Source organism: Chelonia mydas, chromosome 7 (assembly GCF_015237465.2).
Source record: "Chelonia mydas isolate rCheMyd1 chromosome 7, rCheMyd1.pri.v2, whole genome shotgun sequence".
Lineage (NCBI taxonomy): Eukaryota > Metazoa > Chordata > Testudines > Cheloniidae > Chelonia > Chelonia mydas.
The window spans coordinates 118,629,117-118,649,289 of NC_057853.1; the positions used below are offsets into that span (position 1 = coordinate 118,629,117).

Here is a 20,173-nt window from a genome sequence, read left to right on the forward strand (position 1 = left end):
ATTGTCCCTGGCAGTTGCTTGGTTTTTACAACAATGGCAATGCCTTGTTAACTCTTTATTCAAATCAAAATGATTTTAACTGCTCTGTTACATTACAAAGTGCGAACAATTTTGCTTGTTGCATTGGCGTGGATGGCAACCCAATTAAAATGGAAAATAAATAAATAAGTAAATAAATAAATAAAAACATGCCATGAAAGAAACAAATCAAGTGATTTATAAATAGCATCTTGGAAATCTCAGATAAGCTAATGATAATGGATTAGAAGGCAAGTGTCCCTTCTGGCTACAGTTTACAAATTCTTATCTGCTTAAGGTTGCTCTAGAAAGATTTCCAGCTGACCACATTACTCTTAAAGATAAACCCTTCCTGGCAGTTTACAATTGCATATCAACTACTACAGCATTGTGGGTGCCTTCATGTTTGCCTTGGTAGGGGATGACTGGTCATTCTTTCGGGTTCAATGGCCCCTCCTTGCCAGTCTCATTTTAAATACAGCAATTGTCTGCACTGAATTTCTGATCGACTCATCAGTCCATCATAGGACTGTAAACATTCTTGGACATCTTCTAGCAAACCCATTTAAAAAGCCTTGACAATAGCCCTCAGTTCCTGCAACAACTATTCCAAATTATCCACTGGGGGGTGGGAGAGGAATCTAAGTTCTCACGGAGGTATCAGAAAATCCTCCTATTTAATAACTATAATGATCATCATCATTAATCCACAGCACCTTTCAACTGTGGAGCTCAAAGCTCAGTAGAACGGTGGGTGAACACTAGTTTCCCCATTTTATAGACTGAAAGCAAATTCTTTAGCACATTGCCTGAGGGGAAGCAGCAACAAGTTTTAATGATTAAGAGAATGGCTATGGAAATCGCATCCTTCTTCCAGCATCCATTCTGTATGGGTGGGTCTCTGACATACTCCCTTGACTTCATTCAGTGCCTTGGGATATGAAAATATGGACACTCAGGGGCCAATTCATGATTCTGCCCTGACTTATGCGCTCTGAGGGGGTAGCATGAGGGGAAAGATAGAAAAGAATTAATGCCACTGACCCCCAGTCCTGACCACCTTACTCATGCAAGTCATCCCATTGGATATGGCCCTGGGAGTGCACAAATGTAGCTCAGAAATGAGATTTTAACATGATGGTGGGGGCTGAGGAAGAAGAATAATCCTGGCTCAAACTGGAATAGAAGCCCCAGATATCCTTTAGTTCTCCAAAATGGGGTGATGGTCCATACCCCTTCCCCCCAAATTACATTTCTTGGGTAACCACAAAGACAGCATGTGTCTCAAACATGCTGCCCCTCACTTTCTTTAAGCCATCCTTCATGCATTATTCCCACTATAGAGAATTAAAAGACATCGACAAGGCCATCCCTGTCTGAATGAAGGGAAGGTGTGGAGGGGCATGGTGATATAAATGGCAAATTGGGCCTGAACTGTTGGCGTATCAATGATATGCCTTTAGTCATTGGGGTGAGAAAGCTGATTGCCTTGAGTGTCTAACCTTCTGGGAAGTTCATTGGCACCCAGATGGTCTCAGCTACAAGTGTCCCTCCCCACCCCACTTGGGCTTCCTGGACTAAAGCCCTGGGGGAGAGTTTGTCAAATAGGTGCACATTGAGACAGGCAAGGCGGGGGAGCGATTCTACCTCCTGAGCCTCTCTGAGACATAATGTGAGACTCACTAAAGAAAGCGGAAGGGGGCTTAAAGACCAGTAGCACAGAAACTAACAATCAACGCAACCTCTTGCTCCACGGCCAGCCCCCACAGATAGCCCCCTCCCTAGGCGCAGTCACGCAGGATGGGGTACCCCTACCTTTCAGGTGCTGGTGGTGGACCCTGTGGAATCTGCTCTGGTGGCCTCTGGGCAGTGCAGGGATGCTGGAGAAGCTGTTACCCATGGCATCAAAGGCAGAAGAGAGCAAGCCAACAGCTGGAGGGCGCGTGTGTGTGGGGTGGGTTCCCCCTTCCTGGGGCCCTGCCGCCGGGTGGGTGCCTGGGGGGACCTGCCGCTCTGCTCTGCCTCAGCTTCTCTCTCCCTCGGCTGCGGCTTCTCCTTTCCCTTGCTGTCACTTTAGAGCTGAAATCCCCTTTTGTCTTCTCTTCCTCCTCCTCCTCATCGATGGGGATTACTTGGTTCCCGGGCTGCGGGGAGGGGGTGTCGGAGGAGGGAGCGGCTGATGCTCGGCTCCAATGGGGCGGGGGGGGCTCTGATCTTCCTGAGGAGACTCTGGTTCTAATCCCCCCCCCCCGCCCTTTACGGCTCAGCCTCCGAGTCCTCCCCTGCTTCTCTCTTTGCGCCTCTGCTTCTCTCCCCCGCCCCCGCTTCGCCCCACAGATCGCACCTGGCTTCCGCAGGCCTGCCTCCCGCCCCCCTTTCCCCCCGCCCCGCCTTGCGCCGGAGCCCCAGCCCCAGCCCCAGCCTCTCCTCCTCCGCCCCCCCGCGAGCCCCGGCCTGCTCCCCGCGGCCCGCGGGGGCCGCAGCCTCCCCCCCCCCGCCCCATCCCGTTGTTATGGTGACAGCTGTCTGTTCATACAAGTCGCTAAGGGACCAGGGTCACGTGGGCCGGCCAGATGTGCCACCTCTGGAGCGGCGCGGGCTGGGCAGCTGCGGCGCGCTGAGGCTGCGGCCCCGCTCCCCCGCCCCGCGGCGCTTCCCCGGGGCCGGCCCCATTGCCAAGGCGTGGGGGGGGGGCTGCTCCGGGGGAGCCGGCGGGTGTGTACACGCCCGAGGATGGGTAAATTCAGAGTGTGTGTGTGTGTGTACACACCCAAAGACAGGTGAGGTGGGGGGGGGGGTGTACCTGTGTGTCTACACGCACCCAAGGACAGGTGAGTTGAGATCGAGTGTGTATGTGTACCCAAGGGCAGGGAGTGCAGGGTATGTGTGTACACGCCCAAGGACAGGTGAGTTCCGGGAGAGTGTGTGTGTGTACACACCCAAGGACAGGTGAATTCCGGGGAGTGTGTGTGTGTACACACGCAAGGACAGGTGAATTCCGGGGAGTGTGTGTGTGTGTATGTGTACCCAAGGGCAGGGAGTGCAGAGTATGTGTGTACACGCCCAAGGACAGGTGAGTTCCGGGAGAGTGTGTGTGTGTACACGCCCAAGGACAGGTGAGTTCCGGGAGAGTGTGTGTGTGTACACACGCAAGGACAGGTGAATTCCGGGGAGTGTGTGTGTGTGTATGTGTACCCAAGGGCAGGGAGTGCAGGGTATGTGTGTACACACCCAAGGACAGGTGAGTTCCGGGAGAGTGTGTGTGTGTGTACACACCCAAGGACAGGTGAGTTCTGGGGAGTGTGTGTGTGTACACACCCAAGGACAGGTGAATACCAGGGAGTGTGTGTGTGTACACACCCAAGGACAGGTGAGTTCAGGGAGAGAGTGTGTGTGTGTATGTACACCCAATGGCAGGAAGTTCAGAGAGAGAAGGGGGTATGGGATGGAGTGTACACCCAAGGGCAGAGAGTTCAGAGTATCTGTGTGTGTATCCACACAGGAGCCGGTGAGGTGTGCGTGTACACACGCAAGGGCAGGGAATTCAGAGAGCAGACAAGTGTGAGTGTAAGGGAGTTCAGAGAGCATGAATGTATAGGCACAAGGACAGGAGTTTTGTATGTACCTTCATACAACTAGGTGAGTTCAGAGTATGTGTGTGTACACTACAGCAGATGAATTCGGGGTGGGGGGGGTGCTGTTGCCCATAACAAGAGGCAAGTTCAGAAGGTTTGTGTACAGTATATACATTTTACACACACCTATGATGCATCCGATGAAGTGAGCTGTAGCTCACAAAACTTATGTCCTGGAACACAGGAGATTTGAGCTCCAACACTAATTTTGCCACAGAATTACTGTGTGACTTGCCCCATCTATAAAATGGGGATAATGTTTCCCTACTTCACAGGTCCTGCACTTAGGACGGAAGAATCCAATGCACCACTACAGACTAGGGACCGAATGGCTAGGCAGCAGTTCTGCGGAAAAGGACCTAGGCGTGACAGTGGACGAGAAGCTAGATATAAGTCAGCAGTGTGCCCTTGTTGCCAAGAAGGCCAATGGCATTTTGGGATGTATAAGTAGGGGCATAGCCAGCAGATCGAGGGACGTGGTCGTTGCCCTCTATTCGACATTGGTGAGGCCTCATCTGGAGTACTGTGTCCAGTTTTGGGCCCCACACTACAAGAAGGATGTGGATAAATTGGAAAGAGTCCAGCGGAGGGCAACAAAAATGATTAGGGGACTGGATCACATGACTTATGAGGAGAGGCTGAGGGAACTGGGATTGTTTAGTCTGCAGAAGAGAAGAATGAGGGGGGATTTGATAGCTGCTTTCAACTACCTGAGAGGTGGTTCCAAAGAGGATGGTTCTAGACTATTCTCAGTGGTAGAAGATGACAGGACAAGGAGTAATGGTCTCAAGTTGCAGTGGGGGAGGTTTAGGTTGGATATTAGGAAAAACTTTTTCACTAGGAGGGTGGTGAAACACTGGAATGCGTTACCTAGGGAGGTGGTAGAATCTCCTTCCTTAGAAGTTTTTAAGGTCAGGCTTGACAAAGCCCTGGCTGGGATGATTTAATTGGGGATTGGTCCTGCTTTGAGCAGGGGGTTGGACTAGATGACCTCCTGAGGTCCCTTCCAATCCTGATATTCTATGATTCTATGAAATGCTGTAGGATAAATCAGTAGTGTCTGTGATATTACAGTGATGAGCACAGTGGGTAGGCCTATGAATATGCACTATCCAAATGTTAATCCAGCTTCACAAATGGGGAAACAAGTGATTTGCCAAGGTCACCAACAAGTTGATGACAGAGCTAGAAATAAAACCTATGGGTTCCTGGCTTCTAATCCCTTGTTCAATCCACAAGACCAGACTGTGTTTGAAATGGAGATTTAAATATCATTTAAAAAGTTAACTGTTTAAATTATTAAAATTATATCGTTTAAATGGTTAACTGATTAAAGGGAGAGGGGCTGGAGTTGCTCTGGCCGGCAAGGCGGGGGCTGGGGTTGGCCGGCCATGGGGCTGGGGTCGGCTGGCTGGCTGGCCAGCAGAGTGGGGCTGGGGCTGGGGTCTGGCGTATCTGGGACCGGGGGCTGGCATGGCTGGGGCCCAGCCAGGGCCGGACAGGATGGCGGGGCCGGGGGCTGGCCGGTGGGGCCAAGGCTGGCATGGCAGGACTGGAGTCTGGCCGGCGCGGCTGCGAGCTCTTGCCAGGCAGCGCAGCTGCAGAGCCCGGCTTGACCTGGTGCTCTGTGCTGCGTATTGGCATGGCTGGCTCCAGCTGGGCGGCATGGTTTCCTGTCCTGGTGTTCTGGGCCAGCCACCAGTGCTCCAGGTAGTGCAGTAAGGGGGCAGGGAGCAGGGGGGGTTGGATAGAGGGCAGGGGAGTTCGGGGTGGTGGTCAGGGGGTGGGGGGGTGGATAGGAGTTGGGGTGGTCAGAGGGTGGGGAACAGGGGGGTTGAATGGGGGGCAGGGGTCCCGGGGTGGGGAGTCAGGAAGGAGAGGGGGTAGGATGGGGCAGTGGGGGACAGTCAGGGAGAAGGGGTGGTTAGATCGGGCTGGGGTCGGGGGGGGCAGTCAGGAATGAGAGGAGGGGTTGGGTGGGGCAGCGGGAGGGGGTCAGGGGACAGGAAGGGGTGGATGGGGCAGGGGTCCCATGGGGGCCGTCAGGGGATAAGGCACAGGGTGGGTTGGATGGAGCAGGAGTCCCAGGGGGGTCATCAGGGAGTGAGAAGCAGGGGGGTGGGGTTCGGATAGGGGGCGGGGGCCGGGCTACGCCTGGCTGTTTCGGGAGGCACAGCCTCCCCTAACCAGCCCTCCATACAATTTCAGAAACCCGATGTGGCCCTCAGGCCAAAAAGTTTGCCCGCCCCTTTTGCTCTAACTCATGCTAATGTCATATGAGCCCCAAGGAACCATATGATACTTGAGGACTCTGAGGGCAAATCTACACGACGGCGCTACATCCCTGCAGCTGCACTGATGCAGATTTGTCGCTCTAGCACATCTGGTGAAGACACACTATGCTGACAGGAGAGCGCTCTCCCATCAGCATAATTACTCCACCTCCGTGAGTGGAAGCTATGTCAGCAGGAGAGCATCACCCACTGACACAGTGCTGGTGCGGACAGCACTTAGGTCCACGTAACTTACGTCCCTCGGGGGGTGGCTTTTTCACACCCCTGAGCAACGTAAGTTACACTGATTTAAGCGGTAGTGTAGACCAGCCAGCCCTCAGAGCAGACCTCCACCACACCCACTCCTTCCCCCAGCATACCCCCTTCACTGGGGTGTGTGGGGTGGTTGGCATTGGACCACCCTCACTGAGTAAAGGCCACCTGAGAGCTTCCCCACTGGGGAACTTCTCAGCTGGCCCATTGTGGCCAGAATCCAAACAGCACAAAGAAGTTGGCCCAAAGTGTATTTAACTGCAAACCAAAACTTGCTCTACAGTCCTCCCGGTTTATCCCTCAATATATATACACATTCATACGTATCAGAGTAGCAGCCGTGTTAGTCTGTATCCCCAAAAAGAACAGGAGTACTCGTGGCACCTTAGAGACCAACAAATTTATTTGAGCATAAGCTTTCGTGAGCCCATGAAAGCTTATGCTCAGATAAATTTGTTAGTCTCTAAGGTGCCACAAGTACTCCTGTTCTTTATTCATATGTATGTATGTAACCCCCTTGGGGTGTAGAGAGTATGACCCCTTTAAAACCTTGTCGTGAGGCAGAGGAAGTCCTGGCTGTTCCGGGGGTGTAGAGAGAGGAAGAGCTACAGGGTAGGTGTGTCTGTAGCTCCAGAGAAATGGTCTACTGGGAGCACGCCCTCACATATTGAAGCAGCTAAGAACCAGCCTAAAGCCTGGGAGGGGCAGAGCGGCCGACCAGGGATGCCCCAGGTCAGGAGCCAGGAGGCACACTGTGCCAGGGAGGAATCACCCGAGAAGGACAAACCAGAGCTGGACCCAGTATCACTGTCACACAGAGCTGTATGGGGCCCTGAGTACCAGGGCTTGTGACCTTGCGTTGGGAATAAGGAGGGAGGCTGCAAGTAGCTAAGTGGAGAGGTTGTCACTCTGTGTGGGTTTGCAGAGAGCGGCAAAAGAAGGCACTGGAGGGGTTTCTTGGGGAAAGTTGACTGGCACCAAAAATGACCAGGAGCACCCAAGACCAACTGCTGGGCTGGATCTTTGCCCAGACCTCCTGAACTCTGAGTGAAGATACATTGCTCAGTGTCTGCCCTACCTATCTTTTAAAAGAGGACGCCCGGGAATTATAGACCAGTCAGACCTAAATTTAATATCTGGAAAGATACTGGATCAAATTATTAAACATTCAGTTTGTAAGCACCAAAAGGATAATAGGGTTATGAGGAATAACCAGCATGGATTTGTCAAAAACAAATCATCTCAAACCAACCCAGTTTCCTTCTTTGAGACGTTACTGGCCTAATAGATAGGGGGAAACCAGTAGATGTGAGAGATCTTGGTTCTAGGAAGGCTTTTGATTCAGTCCCACATGATATTCTCATAAACAAACTAGGGAAATGATAATTTCATCTAGAAAACATAAGGTGGGTGCACAGCTGGTTGAAAGCATGTAGGGACAAGAGTAGTTATCAGTGGTTCACTGTCAAACTGGGAGGGCATATTGAGTGGGGTCCTGCAGTAGTCAGTCATGGGTCAATTGCTAGACAGTGTTTTCATTAATGACTTGGATAATGGAATGGAGAGTATGTTTATAACGTGTGAATGACACTAAGCTGGGTGGGATTGCAAAGATTTGGGAGCACAGGATTAGAATTCAAAATGATCTTGACAAATTGTAGAATTGGTCTGAAATCAACAAGATTAAATTCAATAAAGATAAATGTTTAATATTACACTTAGGAAGGAAAAATCAACTACACCAGACCCTCGCTAGAATGCGTGTCTATGGAGCGCGAATTCACATATAACGCGGTCACGGCCATGGATCCCAAATTTAATTACTTAATTGGAATTCATTTTAACGCGGTCCCCGTGCTAACATAGTACCGCACATGGATCCCAAATCCCACGTTCTAGTGAGGGTCCGGTGTACAACTACACAATGGGGGATAACTGGGTAGGTGATAATAGTGCTGAAAAGTATCTGAGGTTATAGTGGATCACAACTTGAATATGAGTCAACAATGTGATGCAATTGCAAAAAAAGCTAATATCATTCTGTAGTGTATTAGTAAGAGTTTTGTATATAAGGCACGGGAGGTAACTGTCCTGCTGTACTCGGCACTGGTGAGGCCTCATCTGAAGTACTCTATCCAGTTCTGGTGCCATACTTTAGGAAAGATGTGGCCAAACTGGAGAGTCCGGTGTAGAGCAAGAAAAATGATAAAGACTTAGAAAACCTGACCTATGAGGAAAGGTTTAAAAACACTGGGCCTGTTTTAGTCTTGAGGGAAAAAAAAGCTTGAGGCAGGATTGGATAAGTCTTCAAATATGTCAAGGGCTGTTATAAAGAGAACTGTGATCAATTGTTCTCCATGTCCACTGAAGGAAGAACAAAAGGAAATGGGCTTGATCTGCAGCAAGGCAGATTTAGGTCAGATATTAGGAAAAACTTTCTAACTCTCAGGGTAGTTAAGCTCTGGAACAGGCTTCCAAGGGAGGCTGTGGATTCCCCATCACTGGAGGTGTTTAAGAACAGGATTGGTCTGGGGGTTTACTTGGTCCTGCCTCAGCTCAGGGGGCTAGACTTGATGACCTTCTAAGGTCCCTTCCAGCCCTACATTTCTATATTGTGGTACCACTGGGCCTGTGGGGCCTCGTGTCAGATGTAACCCTGTTTTACTGCTCCCTGTACTGTCCCCGTGTTGTTTTTCTCCATTCATCCCTCTGTAAATAAATATTTCCCTGTCTGATATTCGTTGTACTGTTCCAGTGTGTGTGTGCGTTCACTCCAGGAGGATTGGAACAGATTCAGTGTGGAAGGCAGTTTCTCTGCTGCATTCCTGTAGGTGCCTTTTCTTGGCCAGAGCCACTTGCAGAGTGGATTCCATCTTGGCCATGATAATTATATATGTATACACACATAACCTTCATCACCTTCAGACTGGATCACTGTAACTCACTCTATAGAGAGCTGAAAGTGATGTATTGCAGAGACTCTGTCTCCAGCTGAAGTAGAATGTAACTGCCTGCCTGATGCATGTGATCATGTCACCCATGTGCTCGGATCCTTTCACTAGTTCCCTGTTTGTTTTCCTTGTCAATGCAATATTTTGGTCCTGCTCTTCAAAGCTCTATGGGTCACCCCCAAGCTACAGCAGATACAATGTGTCCATCCATTACCTCCCAAGACAGAGGCGCTTCTACACACACACACACACACACACATACATACACATACACATATCCAGAAGAATCTCTTTAGCCGGGGAAGGGGAAGAGCAGAAAACTCCATGAAATCCACTAGGGACCTCATTATGTAGATTTAAGTTACCTGCAAAGTGCTTAGAAGCTATGGTGAGTGACATTATAGAAAACCTATATGGTATGACCATATTTTTGTTTTGTGTTTGCACAATGGGGCACTGGGCCATGAATAGGGTGTCTAGGTGCTCCTGCACAAATAAACAGTATGTTAAAAAAAATACAAAAAAACAACTCTCTTGAATACCCATAATTGTTTTAGATGCTTCCTTAGTTCTACATACACGCCCACATGGAGAGCCTCAATAACCTCTCTACTCTGTATTTACATATGCCCCCACTGCATATATAAAACCTATGTGCAGTATCACATGGTGTAGCACAAGCTAAGACAAAGAGGTCAGATTCGACAGCAAAGGTGTGCAACCAGGCCTAGGTATCCTCCCCAGCTTGATCCATTGCTGTGAAACCTCCCGCCTCAGCTCCAAGCCAGTAGGCAGGAGTTAACACTATGACAGGCATTCCTGCAATCCTAACCCTGGATGACCGTGCTCCAAATGCAGAAGTGGTTCAACGTCATGTCAAGCTATCAGTATAAAACGGTACAGTAGAGGCAGGTCTGTAATTTAATATGTCATTTAAAAAAAAAAAAAAAAGTTGTAGGTACTGAAGCTGCCTCCTGCCTTCTCCTCTCTTGAACTTTACTCACGTTTCTTCCTTTCCACTTTTTCTCTCTCTTAAGAGCATTACAGCATGATGGGATTAGGATCAGAGACTGGAGTAATGCACCAGCCCGAGGTGTGGAGCACAATCAAGGCGTGGGTGATAGTTATTATTACAGCCGCAGAGCTGTAGCACACACTTTTCTTAAGGCTGCAGAATAGTTTTGTTTACAACCCCCTCCTCCTCCCCCCTCCCATTTTCACATACTCGTAAGTGTCTGAAACCTTCCCCTTTTGGGGTGAACTTTATTCTTGGCTTCCATCCAAAAGATTAATTTGTTTCCCGTCCCCCGCCCTTGGGAAAGTGTGAATAAAACATTCACAATCCTTTTTGATTTATGGTGCATAAAACGCATACATGAAATATCCCACTGTAAAGTTTATTGCCACACTTTGCCCAGTGGTCATTCAAAACCCTGCTGTATCCTGAAACATGTCAGGTTAATAGTCCTCAGTGAGGAGAAGGTCTTTGACGTAGGTTAATAAAAAGTGAAGTTAAAACAAAATGTCTTTTTTAAAAAAGATGCTCTAGCTCAAGCAGAAGTTATGGGCTTGATGCAGGAATCACTGGGTGAGTTTCCGTGGCCTGTGTTATGACCATTCAGACTACATAATCATAAATGGTCCCTTCTACCTTGAAATACATGAAAATTATTAACTTTGCAGTCAGTGGAGTTACACTGAGGATGAATCTGACCCATTGGCTGTATAATTCCACACCAGCCCAGTTCATAGAAATTGCATTATGAATAAAGTATACATCATATTTATTGACTTTCCTTTTTATTTTCTCTCTAGCAAACAAAGAAGTGTCTATAAGGATCAGAGAGCTTGTCTAGATGAACACTTAGTTCGCAGCAAGTGGGGGTGTAAATCAAAGTTCCCTCTAATTTTTTACATCTTTGTGGAGAATGAATTTTGTTATGTGCAGCAATATAGAGGTGATGTGTGGCAGGGGTGGGGCTGAGGGGTTCGGCGGGTGGGAGGAGGCTCAGGGCTGGGGCAGAGGATTAGAGTGTGTGGGGGGGTGCAGGCTCTGGCTGGGGGTGCGGGCTCTGGGATGGGGCCGGGGATGAGGGCTGGGGCAGAGGGCTGAGGTGCAGGGGGTGAGGACTCCCACTGAGGGTGTGGGCTCTGGGATGCAGGCTGCCTGGGGCTGGGGGAGAGGCGCCCCTACTTGCCAGCAGCAGCTCCGGAACCCCCATCCCTCAGAATTTGCTACCCATGGACCACTAGGGTACCAAATTCTGCTGGGTAAGCAAAGAAGGCCATCCTTACACGGAGATAACTGCTACTGGTGGGGAAATGGTCCAGTTGCAGTTTGCGCCACTACACCGGCAGCAACTCCAGAGGAGAGGTGCCTCTCCCCGCCGGCAGGAGCTCCAGGGCCAGGGCTGGGGGAGAGACACCTTTCCCCCCAGAAGCCCTGCACGCCCCAACTTGCTCCCCTCCCCGCCCACCCCCTACATCTCTCTTCAGGCCCCTGTGGCTGCATGCTTGCGTGCCTGCCTGGCCCTTTATAGCCTGCTGCGTGGCCACGCAGCTTAGAGGGAACTTAGGTGTAAATCTACAATGCACTAATATGCTGTGCACTAATTGTCCATGTGTTCCCCACTAATATGCACTAAAAGTTCCCTGGTGCACTTCAATCTACTCTGCTTCAGAACAATAGTAGGTCAATGTGAACTGGGGAACTTTTCACGTGAGGTAGCAAGGTCCACAGGGCCACATGGACAGTTAATGCACAGCATATTAGTACACTGTAGAATTACACCCACCCCAGCTTGCCCCACTCTAACTCTTCATCTAGACAAGCCCAAAGTATCTCATTCATTTAAAGCCTCCCAAATTTGGGGTGAAATTCACCCCATATAGAGGGCCAAAATAAAGCCCCTACCCTGTCTTTATTTAAATTCCTCTTAAAGATCCACTTCTGGTGAACTCCTTACAGGGAATCTAGTTGACTGGTACAACAATTCCATATTTGTTTCTCCCTTCCCCTAACCTCTGTCTGTTGTCCATCTCTGTCCTTAGGCTGAATTGCACCAGGTGGGGGTAAGGACTGTCCTTTCTCTGAATGTCTGGAAAACCCCTAGCACACTGTGAGTTCTACCATATAAATAAATAATAACACTGCACTTATCTGAAATGGAAAATTCTCTTTTACCTAGATAGAGAAGATCCTGAGAAACAAAAGCTACCAGGTGTTAGAGCTGCAGGCACTCGCATAATCCATATAATAGCACAGGGAGCAGTTCAATGCAGTCATCCATTAAATTAAAGGCACTCATGCATAAATCATATCATATATGCTGCTTATGATGCACTTTTACCTCCTAGGAATCTAGGGTAACTTTACTACACTGTGGGCCCAATACCACAGGGTGCTTGACGGCCCTCCACTTCCTTTGATTGCAGTAGGGAAGTGGAGGGCAGCCCTCACAAGATTATGAACCAAATGGTTTGCTCTTTAGTAAATGGTACTGGCTGGTATTGCAAACACCAAACTATACCACAGAGAGCTGGTGTAAAAAATATGTCCACAGCCATCACCATGCCCCAGTAGACACCCAATGGAAGCACATTTCATTTATAATGCACAATGCAGTTAGATCAGTAATGCCGACTGAAAACAAGAGGCCATTGAGCTCTCCTTCCTTCCCCCTCTCGATCCCCTTCCTCTGAACTTTGCTTCTATTCTTTATCTTACTAATTTTTCCTTTAACTAGCTCGATTTTTATAAACAAATTTGTTTGTAAATTGTGTAATATGTAATTGATTTATATTTTAACCTTTCATATACTTAAAACGTTTCAAGTATAGCTAAGGTTAGGTAGCAAATAGTTAATGCATTATGAGAAGTGTATATACATTAATTTAATATAAAGTTAATAAAAATGCCATTTAGCTCTTTCTCAGCATCCGGCTCAGCACCTAGTCCTAAAGAGATTTCCTTCACCAACAGGTCAAACTGGAGGAAATGCAAAGCAACAAATCAAGGCTTTGCTGAGAACACGGCTTCTCAGTACACTGGCTCGAGAAGTCTTTGCATCTTCTGGGACACAGGTGGCATAATGAATAGTGGGGAGGGACCTCAATGCCTCTTGCTTCCTTAGCCAGCCTATATCAGCCATTTGCTTGGGAATTTGATGAACAAGCTGAGAAATATACTGTCAGATAACATGGGCCTCTGTTAGGTGCATGACAACCTGTTGAATGTTTGCCATGTTGCGCCCAGGATATGAGAGAGAAAACGTGGGTGAGGGAATATCTTTTACTGGACTTATTTCCATTGGTGAAAGAGACAAGCTTGCCTGACAAAGAGCTTTTATTGGACCAACAGAAATTGGCCCAATAAAAGATATTCCCTCATCCGTCATGTCTACCTAGCTGAATGACTGACTGGGAAGCCATCACAGAGCAATCTAGGGCTACCAACTTTGAAGGTCTCTCCCCCTATGGAACAATGAATTCTCTACAGAGATGCGTGGCTGGGGAAAGGGGCAGGAGTTTCTCAGCCTGAGACATGACTAAAGGCAGACAGACTGTATTTAAGCTCTCAGGGAAGTAGTGGAGCTGTCTGTGTTCAAAAGGTGATACAACCATGCATAATAATCTGGTCCAGTTTGTTGTGAGTGGACCCAACTGCTGGTCCCAGGTATTTCTAAGCACCTGGTACTGGGCAGAATCTGGTCACTGCTCCTACCCCTAGGTTTAAAGGGCACACTCCCAAGCACAGACCCCTTGTTTGAGCCCTTCCTTGGGAGGTGGATCTCTGCAGTCCAGCCATCCCACAACCTGGAATCAGTTCCGAGTCCCCCAGTCACTAGCACATGCTCCCTCTGATTTCCACATAGGCTATAGCTGCTCTAGGCTTCTAATTTACCTCCTTCTGGGACAATGTAGGAGCCACAACAATGTAGACACAGGGTTAATTGGCTTCTTGCTTCACACAGCAAGATGTGCTTCGACGCGGCCCATAGCTTAGAAGCTGCATTAGATTACAAATTTTCCTGCAGTGACATCAGGACTTTTTAACACACATGGCAAGTCAGCAACCTAAACAACAGAAGAGTCTGCTGCCGCCAGATGTCACACTGTTGAAATGCATGCAGGCCTTGATGTCAAAGTGAAATGGGGGAAATCCAAGTTCCAGTATCACAAATCTGGACTGGAGAATGATAGGGCAGTGCCCCTGGTCAACAGTGAACTCCTCTCTTCGCTTGCGGCTCTCTGTGCATAGCAAGGAAGCGGATATAAATCAGAATGCTAGGTTGTCTCACCTCAGGGATCCAAAATTAGAGGACTCTTCTGAAAGTGTCAGACAATCTCCGTGCCTCAGTTTTCCCCTCTCTGCCCTGACAGTCTCATTACTATTTGTAAAGCACTTTGAGGACCTCAGCGAGACGGTGCCAGTGAATGGCAAGGTGTTATCTGTAAGAGATGGTGGCAAGGAACTTGCTTTTCAGTTTCTTCGTGGTGAAAAGTGAGTGCTTCATCGCTTCTGGTGCAATAAACACAGATACCTGTTTTGCATGAGTGAGGTGGGAGAAAGTTCCATCTGCCAACAGGACTGTGTGGAGACTTGGAAAACAGGCTCTCCGCAGAGCATCCATGGCCAGTTTGATGTTTTGGATCAATAACATCAGCAGTTCTCTCATCCATCATAGGGCAGAGGTGGGCAAATTGCGGCCTGTGGGCCACATCCAGCCTGCGGGACTGTCCTGCCCAGCCCTTCAGCTCCCCGCCCGAGAGGCTAGCCCCCGTCCCATCCCCCGTTAACCCCCTTCCCCGCAGCCACGCCGCCAAGCAGGGCAGCATGGCAGCATATCTGGCTCCGGCCGAGGAACACAGCGGCCAGACATGCTGCTCTGAGCGGCATGGTAAGGGGGCTGGGGCCGGGAGGTTGGATAAGGGGAAGGGGTGCCAGGGGCAGTCAGGAGACAGGGGATGGTTGGATGGGGCAGAGGTTCTGGGAGGGTGGTCAGGGGACGGTGGTGGATAAGCGTAGGATTCCCGGGGGGCCTGTCAGGGGGCAGGGGTGTGGATAGGGGGTCAGGAGACTGGGAATGGGGAGGTTGGATAGGTGTGGGGTCCTGGGGGGCCTGTCAGGGGGTGGGAGTGTGGATAGGGGACAGGGAGTGGGGGAGTTGGATAGGCGGTGGGGTCCTGGGGGGTAGTTAGAGGCAGGGGGTCCCGGGAGGGGGTGGTTAGGGGACAAGGAGCAGGGGGGTGAGGGATGTGTCGGGGGTTCTGAGGGGGCATTCAGGGGGTGGGAAATGGGAGGGGTCAGATGGGGGCGGGGGCCAGGCTGTTTGGGGAGGCACAGACTTCCCTATCTGGCCCTCCATACAGTTTTGCAACCCCAATGTGGCCCTCAGGCCAAAAAGTTTGCCCCCGCTCTGTCATAGGGGTTCCGCATGGGTGGAAGCTGCTACCTAGGAGTTACCCCATCTAAGGGTAGAATAAATAGTAAAACAACAGTAACAATGCTGAGCACTTACTTGGCACTTCATCTGGTCAAAACTCTTTAAGAACATTTATCGATCCTCATAAAATCCCTGCGTGGTAGGTAAGCATCCTTTAGGTCCCGTCCCTGTCCTCCTCACAATTTTACAAATGGGGAAACAAGACACAGAAGTTAAAGGGCTTAACCAAAGCCACCCATATAGACAGTGCTGGCATCAGAGCTCAGGAGTTCCATGCTAGATGCACTGCTCCTTTAGACCATGGAGCTGCTCTATTTTTCCCCCCTGGTAGCACCTTCGTTGCAACACATTTCAGGCGACCACAATCCACAGCTGAGATAGTGCTTTTTAACTTGCACGCTTTGTGGGCAGGCCTCGCCGCATTCTGCCCAAGGTAGAGGTGTTGTGCACAGGTTGTGGCAATCCACAGCTGAAGCTGGGACAAATCCAGAGAAGCCATGTGTCAGCACTGCAAAGGAGATGCCAGTTCTGCTGGATAGCTCGGGTCAGCCCCATGGATCCAATGGCTGGCTTCGCTCTAAAGGACAGCTCTTATGGCAGCAAATCTCCTGTGTATTTGGATAGGAATGTTGCCAGCCAGTGTACTGTGCGATTGGGCCCTTAATTCGTCCAACTCTAGCGACTGACGGTGACAGCTTATGCATCCGATGAAGTGGGCTGTAGCTCACGAAAGCTGATGCTCAAATAAATTGGTTAGTCTCTAAGGTGCCACAAGTCCTCCTTTTCTTTTTGCAAATACAGACTAACACGGCTGCTACTCTGAAACCGGTGACAGCTTTGATATTTTATTTGTGAGAAAAGTACAATCAGGCATTTCTCTGAGTCAGACTAAATCTTGAGTCCTCGTGTAGATCTGGTGAATTCTCCCTGAGGGGGTGTGACAGGGTGGCTACCCTTGCTACTTCCTAAATAGCTATATAACTGCATATTGGATGATGATGCATTTCCAGATTCCATGGTGAGGAACATAGTACAGCAGCTAGGCAGGCAGAGAGTGCCCAGGAACCTGCTTCACTTGTGGCTTGGGTAATTAAGCATCTATTTAATTCTTTCATCTAGTTCGGGGAAGAGGAAGTCATCAATTCTGTATTGCACTGCTCTATAAAAATACCACAATAGTTCCAGTCAGAAACAGTAAATTCTAAGTCTCTCCCTAGGAAAAAGAAATTGGAATTTATAGAAACTTTTTTGGAATAAAAACTGAGAATTAATCCACAACTTCACCCATCAGAGGATTAAAAGGTGCTGGGCTTCTAGAAAGCAGAGAAAAACTTTAAATAACTTCAGATACATGTTTATAAATTATAGTCCAAAAGACAGGTTTTTTATTAAGAATAAACTTTATTAAGATTTAAAGGCCGCAGAAACCCATTTTCAATCATTTTGAAAAAATGGACTTTACTTCAGTATCTTGAGTGATGCATATTTATTTTCACAACTGGATAATGTAACAAACATAGGATGCTTTTTCCATTCAGATGGAAGCGAGTGCTGAGATATGTTGGATTAAATTTATAGCTCAAAACAGTGAAGAAAATGAGTGATGGTAGCCTGACCATCTAGTTATTGCAGCATGTAATCAACAGCCATTATCTTTAAGCATAATCTGATGGACAGACTATAAGACCTGGAGTCACACTGAGTCTGCTTCCCACTCTGGCGTGCTGTATGATGACCAATGACATCTTCCTCATTGGTAAAATGAGGACTGAACGTACTCACACTGGTATTTGAGATTTCATTAAAGTGTTTTAAGACCCTAGGACAGACTGCACTATAAAAGTACTATATTAGAAAGATATAACAGGGTTAGTAGAGTTTAATTTCATTACATCCTTGTTCAGGTATGGTTTGTCTGCTCTTAAACTTAATACCAAAAAGTGCCTGTATGGGGGAAATGTTTTTTCTTACATTGAGTTGAAAGCAACTACAGGCACCTGTATATTGAGGAACAGCAAGCTAGTCTAGTGATGGAGAGGGGAAATGATTTGCAGCCTCCCAATTTCTTGTAACAAGTTAATATGGGAATTTTGTAGCTTCAGAAGTAAAACTAAGGCAGAGCCTTGCATGCTTTTTATGGTTTCCAGTATGGCTTCAAGTTGCAATGGGGGAGGTTTAGATTGGATATTAGGAAAAACTTTTTCACTAAGAGGGTGGTGAAACACTGGAATGCGTTACCTAGGGAGGTGGTAGAATCTCCTTCCTTACAGGTTTTTAAGGTCAGGCTTGACAAAGCCCTGGCTGGGATGATTTAACTGGGACTTGGTCCTGCTTTGAGCAGGGGGTTGGACTAGATGACCTTCTGGGGTCCCTTCCAACCCTGATATTCTATGATTCTATGATTCATTCAGGGGACTCTCTTCTGTCCTTGCACCTGCTATATACGGAGCTCTGGAGCTACAGCACCCTGGAGGAACAAGAGGCGGCATCCTTTGTGGGGCGCAGCTTACGCTTCAGTGGCTGGCGCATGGAAGGGGATGGAGGCATGGGCTCACCTCCTGCCCTTCTCTCCCTGCCTTGTCTGTGGGGAGCAGAAATGGAGCAGCCCCTGTGGTGTAATGATGCCTGGCTCTCCTGCAGAATTACAATGGAGGGGTGGAGGCAGGGGAAGGCCCATTTTGTCTCCTGTTACTGCACAGCCTCAGCATAATATGGCTCTAAACTGTGGAGGAAGAGCAAAGGAGGGTGGGGACAATGAGTGATTTACCTCAGATGTCACACTTCTACCACTTACCAGCAAAACTCTTTATAGGGAAGTAGCAGAGAAGGAGGGTAGATTGTAAATTGCACCTAGCATTGGCCTCTTCTTGCTTTCGTTCGCATGTCACCTCTTTTCACAAGAACCTTCTCCTATGTGTCCCTCGCCACTGCCTGGGACAGACTCCCTGTATCTCTGACATGTCTCTGACATATGAATTTAATAGATTCACAGATATTTATGGTAGAAGGGACCATCATGATCATCTAACCTGCCTTCCTGCATAAACACATAGGCCAGAAAATTCTACCCAGTGATTCCTGCATCATGCATACCTTGGGGCTGATCTAGAGCCTCTCTCAGAAAGATATCCAAGGTTGATTTAAAGATGTCAAGCGATGTAGAATCCATCACATCTCTAGGTAGCAATTGCTCTAATAGCAATCACCCTCACCGTTAAAAATTTGCATCTTACTTCCAGTCGTAATTTGTCTAAACTTCAGCTTCCAGGAATTAGATCTTGTTATGCCTTCCTCTGTTAGATTAAAGAGACCTCTGCTCAGAAACCTACTCCCCATGTAGGTACTTATACACCAAGATTGAGGCAGCTGAAAATATTCTGTTTAGCATGCTTGATTTCACTTGGTCACTGTATACTCTCTCCAGCAGGGTGTACAAAAGATATCCTACAAAGCAAAAGTAATTGTGCAGTATAATAGGGCAGACTGGAGAGCAGAAATAAGGAGACAAGAGAGAAGTGCATAGGGAGACAGAGCAGCTGGAGTTATGTGTGTAAATCCCCATGCATTGCATAAAGGACTCAGGCCGCCCGTTAGCTACCTCCGTGAATAGAGGCATCTCCTTTATATGTACTGGAGAGCTGCCGTGAGACAGGTGCAATACTGTTGTGCGTTTTACTTTATCATGTTGGGAATGTGTGACATTGTGGGGTCCACCCAGACCAGTAAGGGGGTCTGTCACCGCCTGTGTGGTAACCTTGGGTCCTTTGTGCTGTACAGCTGTGGTTCAGAGCCCTGACACCAATAGCCAGGTCATAAGCAGAAAGTCTCATCCTGGCTCTTACCAGCCCAGTTACACTTTGCAGGGAGACACCAACAGCCCTTCCAGTCCTGAGTTGTTGTTTCCCCCCACCCCCGCCCACCCCTCCGCCTTGCATACTCCCTGGGTTCTTAACAACCAGACACTCTGACCATTCCCCTCTGGTTTGTCCCCATCCCACCATGCCCTAGGCATGAAACCAGCTCCCCAGATACCAGTTTATATTGGAACACACACTTCACACAGTTTGCACACCAGAGACCTACGTGGGGTAAAAACAAACAAACAAACAAAAAGCTTACTAGAAAAACCACAGATCCAAAAATGAAATAGTATGCGGGGGAGGGGGGGGCACCACAAACATCTACAAGTTACACCAAACATTAACATAAAGACACAACCTCAGGCTTTATAAGATAAGATTCCTCTTCTAATAATATTGCCTTAAAACAGTTCCCCAGCATAGCCCCTAGCTATGCGGTAGGCAGGGACGGAGAGAAATCCAGCGGAGGGTGAGAAAACCTGGATTTGTGCTGGAAATGGCCCATCTTGATGATCACTTTAGATAAGCTATTACCAGCAGGAGAGTGGGGTGGGAGGAGGTATTGTTTCATGGTGTCTGTGTATATAATAATGTCTTCTGCAGTTTCCACAGTATGCATCCGATGAAGTGAGCTGTAGCTCACGAAAGCTCATGCTCAAATAAATTGGTTAGTCTCTAAGGTGCCACAAGTCCTCCTTTTCTTCTTCCAGCATTCAC

General features: G+C 48.4%; 1 protein-coding gene across 1 annotated transcript in view; it reads right to left on the bottom strand.

Annotated features, from left to right (window-relative positions):
- NEURL1 (neuralized E3 ubiquitin protein ligase 1) overlaps positions 1-2,326 on the bottom strand; it is a 266,176-nt gene extending 263,850 nt beyond the window's left edge. Inside the window, exon 1 of the mRNA XM_007057860.4 lies at positions 1,834-2,326. Within this exon, the coding sequence (XP_007057922.2) occupies positions 1,834-1,918 (85 nt within the window). The 5' untranslated portion in view covers positions 1,919-2,326. The remainder of the gene's footprint in view (positions 1-1,833) is intronic.
- Positions 2,327-20,173: the final 17,847 nt, after the last annotated feature.